The sequence below is a fragment of the Malania oleifera genome, chromosome 7, assembly GCF_029873635.1.
Source record: "Malania oleifera isolate guangnan ecotype guangnan chromosome 7, ASM2987363v1, whole genome shotgun sequence".
Classification (NCBI taxonomy): Eukaryota; Viridiplantae; Streptophyta; class Magnoliopsida; order Santalales; family Ximeniaceae; genus Malania; species Malania oleifera.
This window is the reverse complement of record NC_080423.1, coordinates 95,520,880-95,538,220: the sequence shown is the minus strand read 5'-3', so window position 1 is coordinate 95,538,220 and position 17,341 is coordinate 95,520,880. Positions and strand designations below refer to the sequence as shown.

General features: G+C 35.4%; 1 protein-coding gene across 1 annotated transcript; it reads left to right on the top strand.

Moving 5' to 3' along the window:
- The first annotated feature begins 10,729 nt into the window (after window positions 1–10,729).
- On the top strand, window positions 10,730–16,630 carry LOC131159227 (protein SOMBRERO). Its single transcript, XM_058113959.1, has 3 exons — window positions 10,730–10,898; window positions 15,035–15,306; window positions 16,082–16,630. Exons 1-3 carry the CDS (start codon window positions 10,730–10,732, stop codon window positions 16,628–16,630), a joined length of 990 nt encoding a protein of 329 aa, XP_057969942.1.
- The last annotated feature ends 711 nt before the right edge of the window (window positions 16,631–17,341 follow it).

Genomic DNA, 17,341 nt, shown 5'->3' with positions numbered 1-17,341 from the left:
GAGGTTTTACCCTGGAAGACTGTACATTATGATTTAACCTCTCATGACAGGGTTGTGCGGCCCGTAGGCGGGACTTAATCCTAGTTGGCCTATTAGGTAAGTCAACTGTACTCTACCAATTCTCAGTCCAGCCAAACTGCAACCTTTCCTAAGCTCGGAACTGGTAACTACCTCATCAGACCATCCTCCTCAACCAGAAACATTGGGGAGACTGCAATCTCTCCATAGACATGATTTGACGGAATCCACATACTATCTGAGATATGTGGTTGCATTCTGATATGAAAATAGAAACGGTACTGTGCTCTGCTAACTGAACATTTCTTAGTTCATCAGGGTCTAATACTGTATATACTATTTCTATAGATATCCTACTTTTTCATCATGATTCCAAAATAACCATAACACTATAAATCTGATCTGAAAATATTATAATATTTGACTGTAATATCTAACTCAATAATCTGTAATATTTGAGTGTTATGGTTTTGGAAAGCATGATATTCTGTAATTAGTATAAAATACTGGTCTGTATAATATCTGTAAAATATCTATTTGGTAAATATATTTGTCTATATATATACACTGTAAATCATGATATTTTGAAAACTATACAAATTCTGTACTAATCGAATATCTACTTAAGCCACACAATTAATAAAACTCATGTTTTGAAATCTGTAAAACTGTATAATTTATACCATGTATCTTAATAAACAAATACTATAATTTACTAATAATATTTCTGAATTTACTAGCATAGCATATTTCTTTCCTAACTAGTTAGGAGGCTCGCCCCCAACTTAATCCTCACGCTCACAGCGTTCTATTCCCAAAATCCTGAAATAATATATATATATATATATATATATATATGCATATTTTCAATAAATCAACTATATTTCCCCAAACCTATATACTCATAAATTTTCTGAATTATAATTTAACTGGGCTCCTGAAAATATTCACTGGAGTCCCCAACCCATGTCTGCAAGGTCCCAAAAATACCCTATTCCTGAAAATATAATATCCTAATTTATTTCACAAAACTCCAGTATATTCCCATATTACTCAAATTTAAACTCAAATAAGTCCAATAAAACTGAAAATACCCAAATATTCAACTTACCCATATTTTGGGATGGTGCCCAAGTTGGCCTAACCAACGATCTACTCCAGCAGACTTGAAGATAATCTTCCCAAGAGTAGCGTGGCGGCTTCTGATCATCGAACCGGTAAAAAAAAAAGCCAGAATCATAGAGAGTAGGGGAGAGGGTCAGTTTTAGAGAGAGAGAGAGAGAGAGAGAGAGAGAGAGAGAGAGAGAGAGAGAGAGAGAGAGAGAGAGAGAAGGGTTTCTGCACAAATTCTCGTTGAAAAATCTGATTTAGGCATATTTATAAACTTGGATTCGTCGACGAGACACGTCACCTCGTCGATAAGTCCATGAGGGAAGTTAGTTGCCAAACATGAATCCTTCATCGACGAACTTCAAGCTTCGTTAAAGCCCTTCTCGATAAATTTTCGTCGACGAGACACGTGTCCACGTCGATGAGTTGAAGAAGGATACTAGTCGACGAGAACCCTGTGTTCCTTGATGAGACCTTGTGAGTCCATTTTTCTTCCCTTTTCCTTGTATGATTTAATTACTATAATTCTTCGGGTCTCTACATGGTACACTGAAAGAGGATCCTGATTTAGAAGATTCAAATTTGGGGTTGAAGGAAGGGGGTGGGGAGTTATCTAAACCCCTAGACCCATGATTATTTTGTCATGGAATGTGAGGGGCTTAAATAGAAGCCCCAAGCAAAGGGAGGTGGGCCCTAGCCCAATCTCCTAATATTTTTATTTTGGTAAAGCATAAAATAAAGGAGGATCGTGCTGAATGGGTAACTTCTCAACCATTTTTAAATAGGGAGTTCCTCCATAACTATCAGTATAGCCCATTGGGTAGAATATGGGTTTTTTGGAAAAGTACAGATATTAATATCTCTATGCTGAGGTGCAGCAACAAGTCAATACACTGCTTAGTCAACCAAGTGGGGGCTAATCCATGGGTCCTTTCTGCAATTTATGGTTTGAATAGAGAAGTTGATAGAAGATCTCTCTAGGAGGATCTTAGCAACTCTTCAAGGCAGATTGTTAATGGAATGCCTTGGCTTCTGACTGGAGACTTCAATGAAATTCGTTCTTCGGTAGAAAGAATTGTGAGCAATACGGGATGGACAAAAGGTATGAATGGGTTGAATAACCTATTGGATAGTATTGATTTAATTGAGCCCCCCTATATTGGCCCTATCTTCTCCTAGTCTAACAAAAGCAGTGGTTCCACTCTTAAGGCTAGTAAAATAGACAGGTGCTTCATAAATTCTAAGTGGGTTGCTTCCTTACCCTTTTTTTTTCCTGTGGATTTCATCCCCCATGGGTCTCAGATCACTCTCCTTGTGTTATTAAATTCTATGACCAGAGTGGGAGAAAGAAAAGTATGTTCAGGTTCTTCAGTTTTTGAACCAACAATGAAGAATTCTTGAGTATCATTGCTGACTCTTGGAATGGAGGTTGTTGGCACTCCTATGTTTAAAGTTGTTTCCAAGCTAAAAGCTTTGAAGCCTAAGCTCAGAAGGCTTAACAAAGATGGGTTTGGAAACATTAGCGCCCTTGTGAAGCAAGCTAGGATTAAATTGGTTGAGATTCAAAATCTGCTAGAAGATGACCCCACTAATTATGTTCTTAGATAGGAAGAAAGGAACATCATGGATTCACTTATTTGTAACAGCCGACATGAAGAGGTCCTCCTCAAACAAAAGTCAAGGAATCTTTGGTTGAAAGAAGGAGATAGTAACAATAGAATTTTCTTCAATTCCTTGATGATAAGAAAAGTTCTAAATTCTATTAGAATGATTTATAATGAAACCGTGGTCTTGATGGAGGATGAGGATCTGATCAGAGATCATATTGTTGATTTTTATGCTAAACTATTGGGTACCAACACCGCGAGAATAAATAACCAATCCAGGTTCTCTTCCCTTTTTCCAGAGGATGTCTCCTCAATCCCTTCCCTCATTCCTTTATTTTGAAGAGATGACATCTTTAAAGTTATAATGGATATTGATGATTTTAAAGCTCCAGGACCTTATGGTTTCAATAGCCTTTTGAAAAAAAAAAATGCTTGGTTAGTTGTGGGTGATGATGTAGTGGAGGCAGTTATTGACTTTTTCTCTTCTAGAAAGATGCTTAAAGCTATCGACTCCACTCTAATATCCTTGGTTCCTAAAACTCCAATTGTCGATCTTTAAAGGACTTCAGACCTATTTTATGTTGCAATATCTTATACAAGGTCATTTCTAAGTTGGTGGCTAACAAAGTAAATATCTTTCTGCTAAGTTTGTTTAGTTATTATCAAGCTACATTTTTGAAAGGATGAAATATAATTGAAAATGTATTTTTGTGTCAATAGTTAATGCACAACTATCACAGGAAAGGCTTTGGTAAGAGAATTTCTATTAAATTGACCTAATGAAAGCTTATGATTTAGTAAATTGGAGTTGTATAAGCAACATTCTAGAGGTCATCCGTGTTCCAGCTGTCTTGAAGGACTGCATTAAGTTATGTTATTCTACCCTCAGGTACTCTGTTATTCTCAATGGTGAACTCTGTGGGTATTTTAAGGGTGCAAAAGGTCTTAGGCAAGGGGACCCCTCATCCCCTTACCTTTGTGTGATGGTTATGGAGACTTTAAATAGGCTTCTTCAAGAAAGAACTTCTAGACCTGATTTTATCTTCCACAAAGGCTATAAAATTGATAAGATAACTCACCTCTACTTTGCTGATGATCTGATTTTATTTTCTCATGGGGATAGTAATTCTGCCCTCTATCTTGTAGGTGCCCTCGATGATTTTTCTGCCCTCACTGGTATGCAATTTAATCCTAGTAAGAGCCAAGTTTACTTTTTTGGTTTGACTATTGGTGAAAAAGATTTTATCTTTGACCATCTCCCTTTTCAAGAAGGGAACCTGCCCTTTAGATATTTGGGTGTTCCTCTCATCACAAGAAGGCTCTCTAATTGTGACTGTAAAACCTTATCAGACAAAGTTATGAGTAGGATTGAAGGATCGGGTTCCAAGAATATTAGCTATAGTGGCAGATTGCAATTGGCCAAAGTTGTCCTTTCTTCGGTTGCTTCATATTGGATGCAAATCTATCTCCTACCAAGACAAACTGTCTATGACATCAATAAAAGGATTAGGAGGTTCTTGTGGTCTAGTTCATCTCAATTGAACAGAACCTCTAAGGTTAATTGGCAAGATGTTTGTAGTCCTAAAGAGAATGGAGGATTGGGTCTTCTTGATTTGAATTTGTGGAATGCTGCCATGATAGGTAAGCTATTATGGAAACTTCACTATCTCCCCCAATCTTCTTTATGGTGTAGATGGATAAACTCTAATAAATGCAGGGACACCGCTTTGCTTGACTTGGATGTGAAGAGACCGATGCCATGTTATTGGAGAAGTGTTCTTAAATCCAGATTTCTTCTATGGGAGACTATCTTGAATAACCAGGGCTACTCAACCGCTAGAAGTTATAAGTTGCTGGCCAATCCTGGTGAGAAGGTGATCTGGTTTAATGTGATCTAGAGGGGATCGGTCACCAAACACAACTTCATTGCTTGGCTTGTTGCCAAGAACAGACTATCTACTGCAGATAGAATATGTTGTTGGAATGATCATATTAATACTTATTGTCCTTTCTGTTGTGTTGAGGAGGAGTGTGTTGAGCACCAACTCTTCAAATGTAGTTGGACGATGGAAATTTGGAGAAGCATTCTTGCTTCTAATGGTATTATCAGATTAACTGGTGGATGGGCTCAAGAGCTAGATCGGATCATTTCAGCCACAAAAAAAAATTCCCTTACCGATAACCTGTTAAAGACCTCCTTCAATGCTGCTATTTATCACATATGGAAGGACCAAAACATTAGAAGATTAGCTGGTAATAGTAATTCAGTTTGGATAGTTTTAGCCTTGATTAAAAAAGACATTAGAGGGAGGATGTCTATGTTTAGGAATGTGAGAGATAATTGTTGTAATAGGATGCTCCAAAGGTTGTGGAATATCCCAACCTCTATTTTTCTAGCAGGTTAGTTGCTTGTACTCTAAGGGGTTTGCTCCATTCTTTTGGTGTATATAAACTGACATTTCACCCCAAAAAAATCATGCAAAATATAAACCAACTTTTAGAATTTGGTTAACTAGCATGGAGCTTTATGTGTAACAGATGACCTCCTTTTATTCATTATAAATTGTTATGTGTATTTCTTATATTGAGGAGATGGGATGAAATTTTTTAACACGGGATTTTGAAAAGTCAGTAAGGGGTCAATTAAAATTTGCATATGACAATTCTTACAATTATCCATACAAATTTAAACTAACTTTTTGAAATTTGGTTAGTTGAACATAAACCGACTTTTGAAATATTAGTAAGACTTATGCAAATTTTGCATGAAGCGTTTAACTCTAGAAAATTTTCAATAGTCGATTTGGTCTGTACAAACTAACTTACTAAAATTCATTAAAGCTTGCACAAATTTTGCATGGGAGCGACATCAATCTATACATTCTATGAAAACCCGAAAGTTCATTTTGTCTTACATAAATTTTGCATAACTTTGCATGGGGGGTATGTGAAAGCATGCGTGTAAAGCGAAACTGACTTTTGGATGGTTCAATTTTCACAACATAAATTGTCTTTCTAAAAGTCAATTTTATCTTATGTAAATTTTACATGACTTTGCATGGGAATACGTGAAATCATGTATGCAAAAAGAAACTGAATTTTGAATAGTCTGTTCTTATTGTATAAACTGACTTTCCAAATGTCTAGTTTTGGATAGTCGATTTATGGAATGAGAACCAACTATCCAAAAGTTGGTTTAGCACATTTATGCAATTAGTTCTCTCACTATCATACAATTGTGTTTTTTAATTAAAATATTAATAATTTCGTAAAAAACACTCATATGAACTTCACGTTAACGACTGAAATGCAAAACTATTTTATAATTTATTTTACTCAATTATATACAAAGTCAAATCCAAGAACTTAGCCCAAACATTAGAATATATAGCTTATTAACACTAAGATATAGTGGGAAAAAAATGAAAGCGAAAAATGAGAGAGAGAGAGAGAGAGAGAGAGAGAGAGAGAGAGAGAGAGAGAGAGAGAGAGAGAGAGAGAGCCTATCTTGATTTGAATACTTTGTAAAACAAGAGAGTATTGGTGGCAGACCTAGAATTTATATCTTTTAAGGGTGAAATTAAGAAAATCATGAGGTCGATTGTAATTTTATTTTAAGGAATACGGATCAAATTAATGAAAAATCTTTAAAATAACTCATTATTATAGTATTTCTTTTTATTAAAATGTGGCTTTGCATTAAAATGGGTAGTCTAACTTGATAATTTTACAAGTCCATTTTCCCGTTGCAAAGGAGGGTTTGTATGATCATGGAAAGATATAAAAGGAATTTCCTTTGGAGAGGGTCGGAAGAGGATGCTAAATATTCCCTAGTCAGATGGTGCTCAGTGACCCTACCCGAAAATAAGGGAGGTCTTGGAATCAAGCGATTGGAAATCATGAATAAAGCTCTTGAATAAAGCTCTTCTCAGGAAATGGATTTGGAGATTTTCTTTGAAAGACAACAACCTTTGGAAAAAGGTAATTTGAGCCAAGTTTGGAATCAGTATTTCCAACTAGCGCTTTCCCAACCCCTCTAGCTCCTTGGTGGAAGTCTTTGGATGAATATCCTCAAGCTCAACTCGGTAATATGGAATCATATGGGGATCATGGTTGGAAACGAGATTAAAACAATTTTTTGGACTAACAAATGGGCCTCCAAGGAAACTATTCAAAACCTTTACCCTAACCTTTTCGCCATGTTTAAGCAAACGATAAAAATAGAAAATGTCTTGCATTACCATAACAACACCCCCTTTTGGGATTTGGAATTTAATCGACAGTGCAGAGGTAGGGAGGCTAATCATATGTTGGAGCTTCTGAAATTAATTTATAAAGAACCGATTAGAAGAGGCAACTCTGATTCATGTTCTTGGGATCTTAATTCCTCTAATATCTTTTCTGTTGCAAGTTTCTATGGATCGCTCTCTCAGCACGCCCATAACAATCGTCTTAAGCCAATAACTAAGCTTTGGAATATCATCATTCCGTCAAAGGTGAGTATCTTTTACTGGTTGGCTATAAATAAAAATATTTTGACAATAGATAATTTACAAAGAAGAGGCTAGAATTTGGCTCCGATGTGCGTTCTTTGTAAGATGGAAGCTGAAATTGACAATCATCTACTCATTCATTGTCAGTTCAATAGAACTTTATGGTCTTCCTTTTACAGTTTGCTTCAATTGCATTTCGTCATGTCGTATGAGTTGAGTTCGTGCTATGATATATGAAATACAACCTTCCTCAAAGGTTTACTAAAGAACCTCAGGGCAGCCATTATGGCTATGGTTTGTTGGGGGATCTGGAAAGAAAGAAAAGAATGATCTTTAGGGAGCGTACCTCCTCAGTCGCCAAAGTTCTTTCTAGGTGCATCTCTTGCCTACTTTAATGGTCCAGGTCCTAACCCATTCTTTCAAAGTTGACCTAGGAAGAATTTCATTGCATTTTAGTCAATTTAGGTAGCTAATTTATCTGCCGTCGTTGGAGTTGTTCTTGGTCGGTTATTTCTAGCGTGTTAGTATTGTTTGTTTGTGTTTTGTTCGATTGTTTAAATCATTCGTGTTGGTTATTTTCCGTTTCGTTTCTCAAGCTTCTGACTTGAGTTTGTAAGTTCTGTTTGGTTTCATCATTTTAATATATCCTTTTACATTCTTCAAAAAACTTGATAATTTTCATCATCTTGTTGGTTAATAGCTAAAAAAGTTTTTTTTTTTTTTTTTTTATATCTATCTTCGAATCTTTTTCTATAAAAAATAAAAGACAACGTCGTCTGCACGTTGGCACGACATGTCACGAGTCATTAATTGTTTAAAAAATAAAGGGAAAAAAAAACAAATGCAATTAGTGAAGTAAGAAATTGATCAAGCAGCAGCTGGCTGCTGGCTGCTGCGTTATTAATACTGAAGAAGCTTGCCATCCGGGTTAATGCACATTATTACACACACAGACAGAGAAATAACTAAATATAGATGAGATCAAGAGATGCGATAGCTATAGGATTCCATGCTAATAACTTAAGCTAGCTACATCTCTGTAGATAGACGCAGTGTTCGTGAAGGCAACGGCACCAATTGCATGTGTTTGCATGTAAGTGCAATAATAATGTATATGCAGGGGTATATAGAAACTAACTGTACATTCAAGATTCGTGGTTATAAAATATATATGATGTACGTACCTAGGAGCAGCTAGCTTTAATTTTGCAATTTGGAGGAGGAAGTTGCACTGAATGATGAGAGATCAATACATATTATATGTAGATGGCCTCTTCGCCGTGTTTGACCAGTAATCCTAATTAGCTGTAGAGAGAGAGAGAGAGAGAGAGAGAGAGAGAGAGAGAGAGGAGGATATGCATGACGCGTGAGTTGTGGGGGGGGGGGGTAGCGTGAGAATCCATTTGGGTGTAATTATATATTATGAAAACTATATATGTAATATATGAGATTGTCATTTGTAAAATATATATATATATATATATATATATATATATATATATATATATTTGAGGGAGGGAACCGAGGATCGAGGAGGAGGCTGCCTTGGAGAGTGTAATACATGTTGGAAGAGCACGTGTAAACGCCACGGGCTTTCAGGACTCTGCTTCAATCTGCATTCTGCAAACGCGTCCCTTCTTTTCTCATTACCCCCATCTGGCCATCTCCCCTTCTCGCTCTCTCTCTCTCTCTCTCTCTCTCTCACACACACACACACACGCACGCACACGCACATAAAAAAAATAAGAACTCAAAAGCAGGAACCAGAATTTGAAATGCTTTTTGATCTTGAGTTAAATAAAATATGTAAAAGAAAATAAAGTTGAAATAATATATAATTATCAATATTTGTTTACAAGACAATTTGAAAAACATTTTTTTTCTATAAATTAAGAAATGAATATATTCGCAGTAGGTTAGTGTAATTCTTATAAAAGATAAGATAAGGGAGGGACAACTTAGATGGTTTGGACACTTGCATGCAACGTAGGCCACATAATGCGCTAGTAAGGAAAAGTGAGTTATTTACTATGAAGAGCAATAAAAAAGGTAGGGATATATTTAAAATAACTTGAATTTGTCAACAAAACAAAAAAATAGTCCATGTTCGCATAAATTGGTAGAAAATGATTTATATAACCCACCCCACTTAATGAGACTTAAGGCTTGATTTTGTTGTTGTTGTTGTTGTTTAGATGCAATATTAACTAGTATTAGTATAAGATTTTCTTCCCTCGTGTGTGGATATACATGAACCAGAATACTAATTTTAAGAAAATTGATCAAATTGTAGATTTATATGTATATATTTTTATTAATGAACTCGGAATAAGAATTGGTAAAGCTAATTTTGATTGACTGGATGAAGAAGAATGATTCTTTCTTAATTTTGGAAGTGTATGCAATATTAATTATATCCGCAATAAAGAATTAATTCGCAGGCTAAGGTGGGAATGATGGATGGAATGAGAGGAGAAATCTCTGACCCTACATGCAGCTAGTTAGGCCATTTTATTATATACGCACCTTAATTAATTAATTAGACAAATAGATAGATACATAGATCTTAATTAGACCGACCCAATTAAAATCATAATTAAAAATCAACTCTATCTCTAATTTATATTCTTTCCATATGTGAATATATATAATGTAAGAGTCATAGATAGATATTAATCAATTATATACCGAGGTAGGGCAGAATTTCTTCATTTCATATGATGAGGCGAACTCCTGGAGTGGGTCTCCCATTCAACGGACATTTTTCCAAAGCCTGATCATACTCTCATAAGAACAAGACACATCCTACGTACGTCCACACATGATCTCTTATATAATAATAATAATAATAATAATAATAATAATAATATATTATACCTTGTGCTAATTATCTTTCCTTTACATCTTATTATAATATATATAATACAAAATTCATTCTTTTATTTCTGTGCCCATCTATCTATCTTTCTATCTAGCTAGCTAGCTCCATCCATCCTTATTCCCACCTCCAGCTTGCATCCTTAATTAAACCCACCTCCTCTAAGTCCACCCTCCCTCAACATTCCTCACTCGCCACAAACCACAATTCCTCTGCCTCTCTGATCTCTGGTGAGGGGGAAATATTCTCTAGCTAGCAAGCTAGAGCTACTTCAAGAGCATATCTAACTGACAGAAGGGGTAAGTAAACGAGCCTTGATTCTCTCCCTCTCTCTCTCTCTGATCTCTGGTGAGGGAGAAATATTACCCAGCCAGCTAGGCTTTGATTTAAGAGACTGAAATTGGGTTGCTTATAAATTATTATTACGGGGAGGATAAATTCATGAATAAGAAAGGTTTAAAAGTTTTGTGTTGTTTAATTTGAGGTATATGATATGTTTATATCTGCATGCATGCATGCAGGAAATTGTTAATTACGGGAGAAGAGATAAAGTAGATCTAGCTGAGCTATATAATTAAGTAATAAGGAAGCAGAAGGTGTAGTACTACTGCAGGGAGGATCGGATGATGGGGGGAAATGGAGAAGTGACTGTGCCACCAGGATTCAGGTTCCATCCGACGGACGAGGAGCTTCTGTATTACTATCTGAGGAAGAAGGTTTCTTTTGAAGCCATTGATCTTGATGTTATCAGAGAAGTTGATCTCAACAAACTCGAGCCCTGGGACCTCAAAGGTACCATTCATCATCCATAATTTTATACAAACACATTTATTATAGCAATTATTTTTCCACATCACTTTAGTATATATATACATACATACATACATATATATATATATATATAAGAGTAAGATTAATTCATTTATTTATAACTGGGTTTCGAGGTTTCTGATTGAAAATGATTGTGCAGTCATTGTGTTTTTAAATATGCTCAATTGAAATTTTCTCAAAAGACATTCCAATGGTTAAAATTTGGAATTTACATATTAGAATGACATGTTCAAATTTTAGGAGGGTGAGAGAAAAAGATGTTGGATGGTCACGTCTTATTTTGCAATACAATTAAATTATCCTATGTTTTAATGAGGTCTTGGATTTGAATTTGTGTATATTTAGATAAAATGTAATATAAAATTATATGAGTTTTATCTAAATGTAAAGCCTAAAATCTATACTCCCAAATGTAACGCTAGTGTGTGCCTCCAATTGACTCAAAAAAAACAAAAAAACAAAACAAAACTAAGGGCCCCATACTCAAAAATTTAATGGCAAAGAGCCCTTTGTTGTTAATTGGCCATTAATATTGTTCCCAAACTTATTCTAACTAGAATGTTCATTTGCTACCTTCTTCTTTTTTGCACATGTGATGATAATGTTATAGTTGCTCATTTGAATATTATATATTTCTTAATTAAGTTTTAATGTTGTATATGAACATGACTGCTTCTGTGCAAATCTATGTGTGTATGCGTGTAAAATATTGTGTATGTGTTTAATTTTTGTGTTTGTGCTTGTGTGAATGTGCCTCATGTTTCTTTAATTAAGGGAGCTTCCTCGAACCTCCTTTCATTTTCTTTTTTTCTCTTGAATTATTTTTTATATGGTACAGTTGAGCGCACACATATGCCACATCTATCGTGTATTGCAAACATTTACATATACATCTTAATTTTTTACGTCATTATTGAAAATATCGTCGTATAAGGCTAGTTAATTTTCATATTATGGATTTGATCCATACATGTCATGCCCCAAACCTGTCAAGTGGGACTTGGGGTGTGATGAGACCATTCACCGTCTCTGATACCATTTTCACAGTAGAAATAATAAAACAACCAAAAATAAAATACTAGAGTTCTATACTATTCAACCTAAAATGTATATCCATTCTCTTATATTACATAACCAGAAATATAAACATAACTTTATAAATAATTGCCCAAAATTTCCAAAATTCTCAACTCTGCCCCAAAACTTTCTAAACTTGATCACCCGAAGGACTTGAAAAGATAATAATTCGTTGGGGCGAGACACCTCTCAGTAAGGAAGAAATAAACTATAACAGTGTGTGGCAGATGAGTTCTAGTATATAAAAATTATAGTTGTTTAATAATCAAGAATAACTGAAAGGATACACACACACAGTCCGCAGTCACACATACTACCAATATTTATAGTGAAAGTTCTCGAGGATAGGGGAGATTACACGCCCATACATGCAACGTCCCTTTGCTCTGATACTGTTTGTAATTGTACCCTTTAATTTGGGTGTGGCTACAACTGATACTGATCAAGGCACTCACCTTACTCGGTAAACCCTCGGACGGAGATTTTTACTTTGCTATAAATATTTATGCATTTAAGTTCACATACCAATATACACACACATTCACATCAATCATCCCACATAGTCTGCAAACATATACACCCCAGTTCATCCACACGGAATACAATACATTCCATTGATCTCAGTACGTGACCCACCCAAGACAACTGCATACCTCATAGTACGTGACCCATATAGGGCTATTGCGTACTACCCAGTACGTGGCCCACATAGGTTTATTGCGTACTACCTAGTATGTGGCCCACATAGGGTTACTGCATACTATCTAGTACGTGGCCCACATAGGACTACTGCGTACCTCTTAGGATGTGACCCACTCAGGGCAACTACGTACTTCTTTGTATGTGACCCACATAGGGCAACTGCGTACTTCACTGTACATGGCCCACGTAGGGCAGCTACGTATTTCTCAATACGTGGCCAATATAGGGCACTGCGTATATCTCAATACGTGGCCCACACAAGGAACTTCACATCACACAGAGCTTCCTCACATAAACCTCACATGCACGTTTATGTTCACAAACAGACAGTATTCACTCAAACAAGCAGTATTCACAACCGAACGGTATTCACCATCAAACAGTATACACAACCAGGCAGTACTCACAACCAAACAGCACTAACAAGCAGACAAAATTCACAACTGAATAGTATTTACAACCAGTTAATTAAGAAGGATTATTTTCATTCCACACTTTTTTTTTCAAATATAAATTATAATCAAAATCATTATTTTAAATTTCCCAAACCGTTTAGAAAATCATACTATTAATATACGACTCATATACTTGAAATTAACCGGTTCAAATTTAAATAAAAATTCTGGTACGTATAATTTATTCCCTTTACCTGTTCCTCGAAATTCTGCCTAAATCGAACGAAAAATGAGACTCTGTATTCCAAAAATCCTAATTTAGTCAATTCAACCCCTGAATGTCTAATATTCTAACATTTGTAAGTCCAGATAGTCAAATGGCTAATAAATCTTAAAAAATAAAAACCTTGCCCTAGTTTTGGGATGATGCCCAAGAACTCCAAATCACGAATCCGCTCCAATTATCTTGAAGGGAATCACCCCAGGAACCCCATGGGGGTTTCCGATCATTGTCGAGATGAATCTGGGCCAAAATCAAAGAGAGAAGGTGGGAGGGCCGAAGCCCTAGATAGAGAGTGAGAGAGAAGAGAGATTCCGTGGATAAAAATGACCCGAGGCCTATTTATAGGCTGGCCTTCATCGACGAATTTAAAAGGTTCGTCGACGAATCCAAGAAGGACACTCGTAGACGAGAACAGCGGGTTCGTCGATGAGTCAATTAAAACATGAAATTCCCTATCTCTCGGTAATTCCTCGTCGACGAGCACATGAAACTCGTCAACGAGGCCATGTTGTGCTGCCCTTCTAATTTTCTTTCTTTCTCCTGATTTATTTCCCCTTTTTCTTTTATTTATTTTTCTTTTATTTTCTAGATTTGGGTTATTACAATACATCAATGATATAAATATATATACATATATATATATATATATATATATATATATATATTTGTGTGTGTGTGTGTGTAAAAAGTGAGATGCAAAATCAAAATACTCGATGTGAAACAAACTAGAGTTTATCTACAAACGTGACTTGGTAATTGAGTTTTTTAACTCTACCTGTAATGTACTTAATGTCTTAATTTTTTCACACAGAGTCGGTCCCAAGGCCGGATAAAAGAAAAAGGTTGCGTTAGGTAGCTGATAGTCAGCGTAACATTTGTTAGATCACTATGACATGAATCCTTACTAAATCCAATCCTACCTAGTGGGATTTAAGACTTGGTTTTATTGTTGTTGTTGTTATTGGAATAAATTATTATTAATTATTTTGTACTTAGTTTCTAAAATTATATATATTTTTATGAATGCTTAATCTAGATCACAATTTTTTTTATTTTTTGTTTTTTTGTTTTTCAGATATGATGGTATTTGAGGCCTTTTTGAAAAACCCGATAATACTAGTTTACTAGGATAAAGGGAGTGCTCTTCTGGCTCTACCCTTTTCAACTTAAATATTAAGGTTTAATGTCAATTGGAAAGTCATAACCATAAAAATGGAATCGGAACTTCTAACTAAAAAAGTCTTACCAACTAAGTCACACCCTTGAGGGGAAAAATATTTTTTAAAACTAAAAAATCACACTATTAGCTAGAGATGCCACAGTCTACAAAAAAGTATGGTTAAAAAAAAATAATCATTCAAGCATATAATATGATATGGCTTTCTTATTTTCAAGAGTTATAACACATACATTAAAAAAAAAAAACTGAGGTGAATGTATTTTCAGTATGCTTGATTATATATATGCTATCTTAATGCAAAAATCAACGTGGGCAAACACATATATATGCTTCTTTGATCACTGAATTTTTTTAAAAAATTTTGATTTTAAAGATTAATGCATACATCCGATGGATCAATGTCACCTGTAATTACCAAATAGTTGGAAGCCAAATGAATTGATCCACAATGTGCGTGCAGATAAATGTAGAATTGGATCAAGTCCTCAGAATGAGTGGTATTTCTTCAGTCATAAGGATAAGAAGTACCCAACTGGGACTCGAACAAATCGGGCGACGGCTGCTGGATTTTGGAAAGCAACAGGGAGAGACAAGGCCATTTACCTCCATAATTCCAAAAGGATTGGCATGAGGAAGACCCTAGTCTTCTACACAGGGCGCGCTCCTCATGGTCAAAAGACTGAGTGGATTATGCACGAGTATCGCCTCCAAGATGACAACATTGAGGTTCAGGTAAATCAAATCAAACTAAATGCAAGTAACTTGCCAAACCATTTCGAAGCTATGGTAGTTCATCAACTGTGCAATTTATAGTGTACCCTTCATTGGAAAAAAACAAATGTTAACTGTTTACCAGTAACTTTGGCTATAGACATGGCAAATTTCATCTTATCCTGGCTAGTTTTTTTTTGTTTTTTTGGTAAAAGGCATTTCCGATCTGTTTGAAATAATGAAGAAAATCAAAATTGATAAACTTTTGTGAAGGAAAATCAAACAATTTCCTTTCCATCTTTGACAGTACATATATACTACTAGTTTTAAAACCTCTAGGACAAAAGTCTCCTGCTTTTGCTTTAACTATATTCTTCGAAGCACTGGGTTATTAACTTTAACACATTATAATAATCCTTTTATTCAAGGTTCTATTGGTTAAAATTCATAGTTCGAGTCTTTGGAAAGTTAACTTTCCATTTGAGATAATACCTTAATATTTAGTGGAGAAGAGTATAGAGGGGTGGATTCGTTATCGTTGAATGGTCGAAGGGTCTCAGACAGCATCCTTTCGAAAAGAAAGAAAAAAAGTTTTATTCAAATTTTCATTACCTTCTTTAATTACCTGGAGAAAAAATAATTTCGTGTCCTTGCCCTAAGCTACCAACCTTGCTCTGAAGGTAAAAGTGAGCTTAATGGGCTTACTGGAGTTTGGAAAATTAAATCCTATATATAGAATTATTTCCTTTTTGTTTGTTACATTTCACTGATCTAGCTTCTATTTATGTTTTAGCAGGATGATGGTTGGGTAGTCTGTAGGGTATTCAAGAAGAAGAACCATGGCAGAACTTTCCAACCTGCGGAAATACCAGAAGACCATGAACACTTCAACTACATGAAGGCAAGTGCATCAATGTCACTGGAGCTTAAGCAAAACCTAAAACTGCCCTATCATGATTTTACCTTTGATGGATCGATGCATCTTCCTCAGTTGCTGAGTCCAGACTCAGTCAGTGCCTCCTCATTCTTATCCCCTATCTCTTTAAACAACGTGGACATTGAGTGTTCTCAGAACCTGTTGAGGTTAACATCAAGCTGCAGCACTACTACTGGCTGTGGATCACTCCATCATCATCCACAAGAGAGGTTCCATGGTGACTGGTCATTCTTGGACAAGCTTCTTTCATCCCATCCAAGCATGAATCATCAACACTCCCAGACCAAGTGCATTAGCCCTCCTAGCTCCCAACTACTTGATGTGGGTGCCAATGCTAATAGTTCGGCTCTAAAATTCCCACTTCACTACATTGGCTGTGAAGCTGACTTTTTGAATTTTTCCAAGTAGTGCAGTACTATTAATTAGCAAGTTCTAAAAACTCATGTTTTGTTATAATTTATTTGGAGGATCAATCGCAAATGTTTTAATTTAATGAAAGTTTATGTTTAAAAATTTGAAAACCCTTTGCCAATATATATGTATATCAGTTTATCTTTAAGCTATTAATTTATGATATGAGCACGTTCAATTGGATTTTGAAATAAGACTAATTTTAACTCCATTCTTAATTTCTTACATAATGTCTAGAAAACCATTAGAAGTGAGATCAAGAAGTAGGATGATGTTGTGCGTTGACGGTTGTGGATACCCGGCGATATTCAAAAAAAAAAAAAAAAGAAGTAGGATGTTGTTCTCCAAAACCTCACCTCAAACAAGAGTACCAAACCCATTTACCTAGGAGTGATTGAGATCAATTTGATTCCAATTTCGCCTATTTGTTCGGGAAGTGAATTTAGTCTCGTTTGATTAGGTTATGTTGAAAAGATATTGCATTTTGATCCTTCATAAAGGAACTCTCTTTGAGGCCTTTCAAGTCTTTTAGCAATTGAGGAATTCTCTTTGCCAATGTTAAACTAATTCTTCTGGGTCAATTTTTGGATTTCAAAATTTCATGACCAACATTCTTTTGAATATTTTAATTGTTGCAGTCACAAAATGATTTGTCTTTGAATGAATAGTGGCTAGTATTAGTCATACACTATTGAATTGTGAATTATG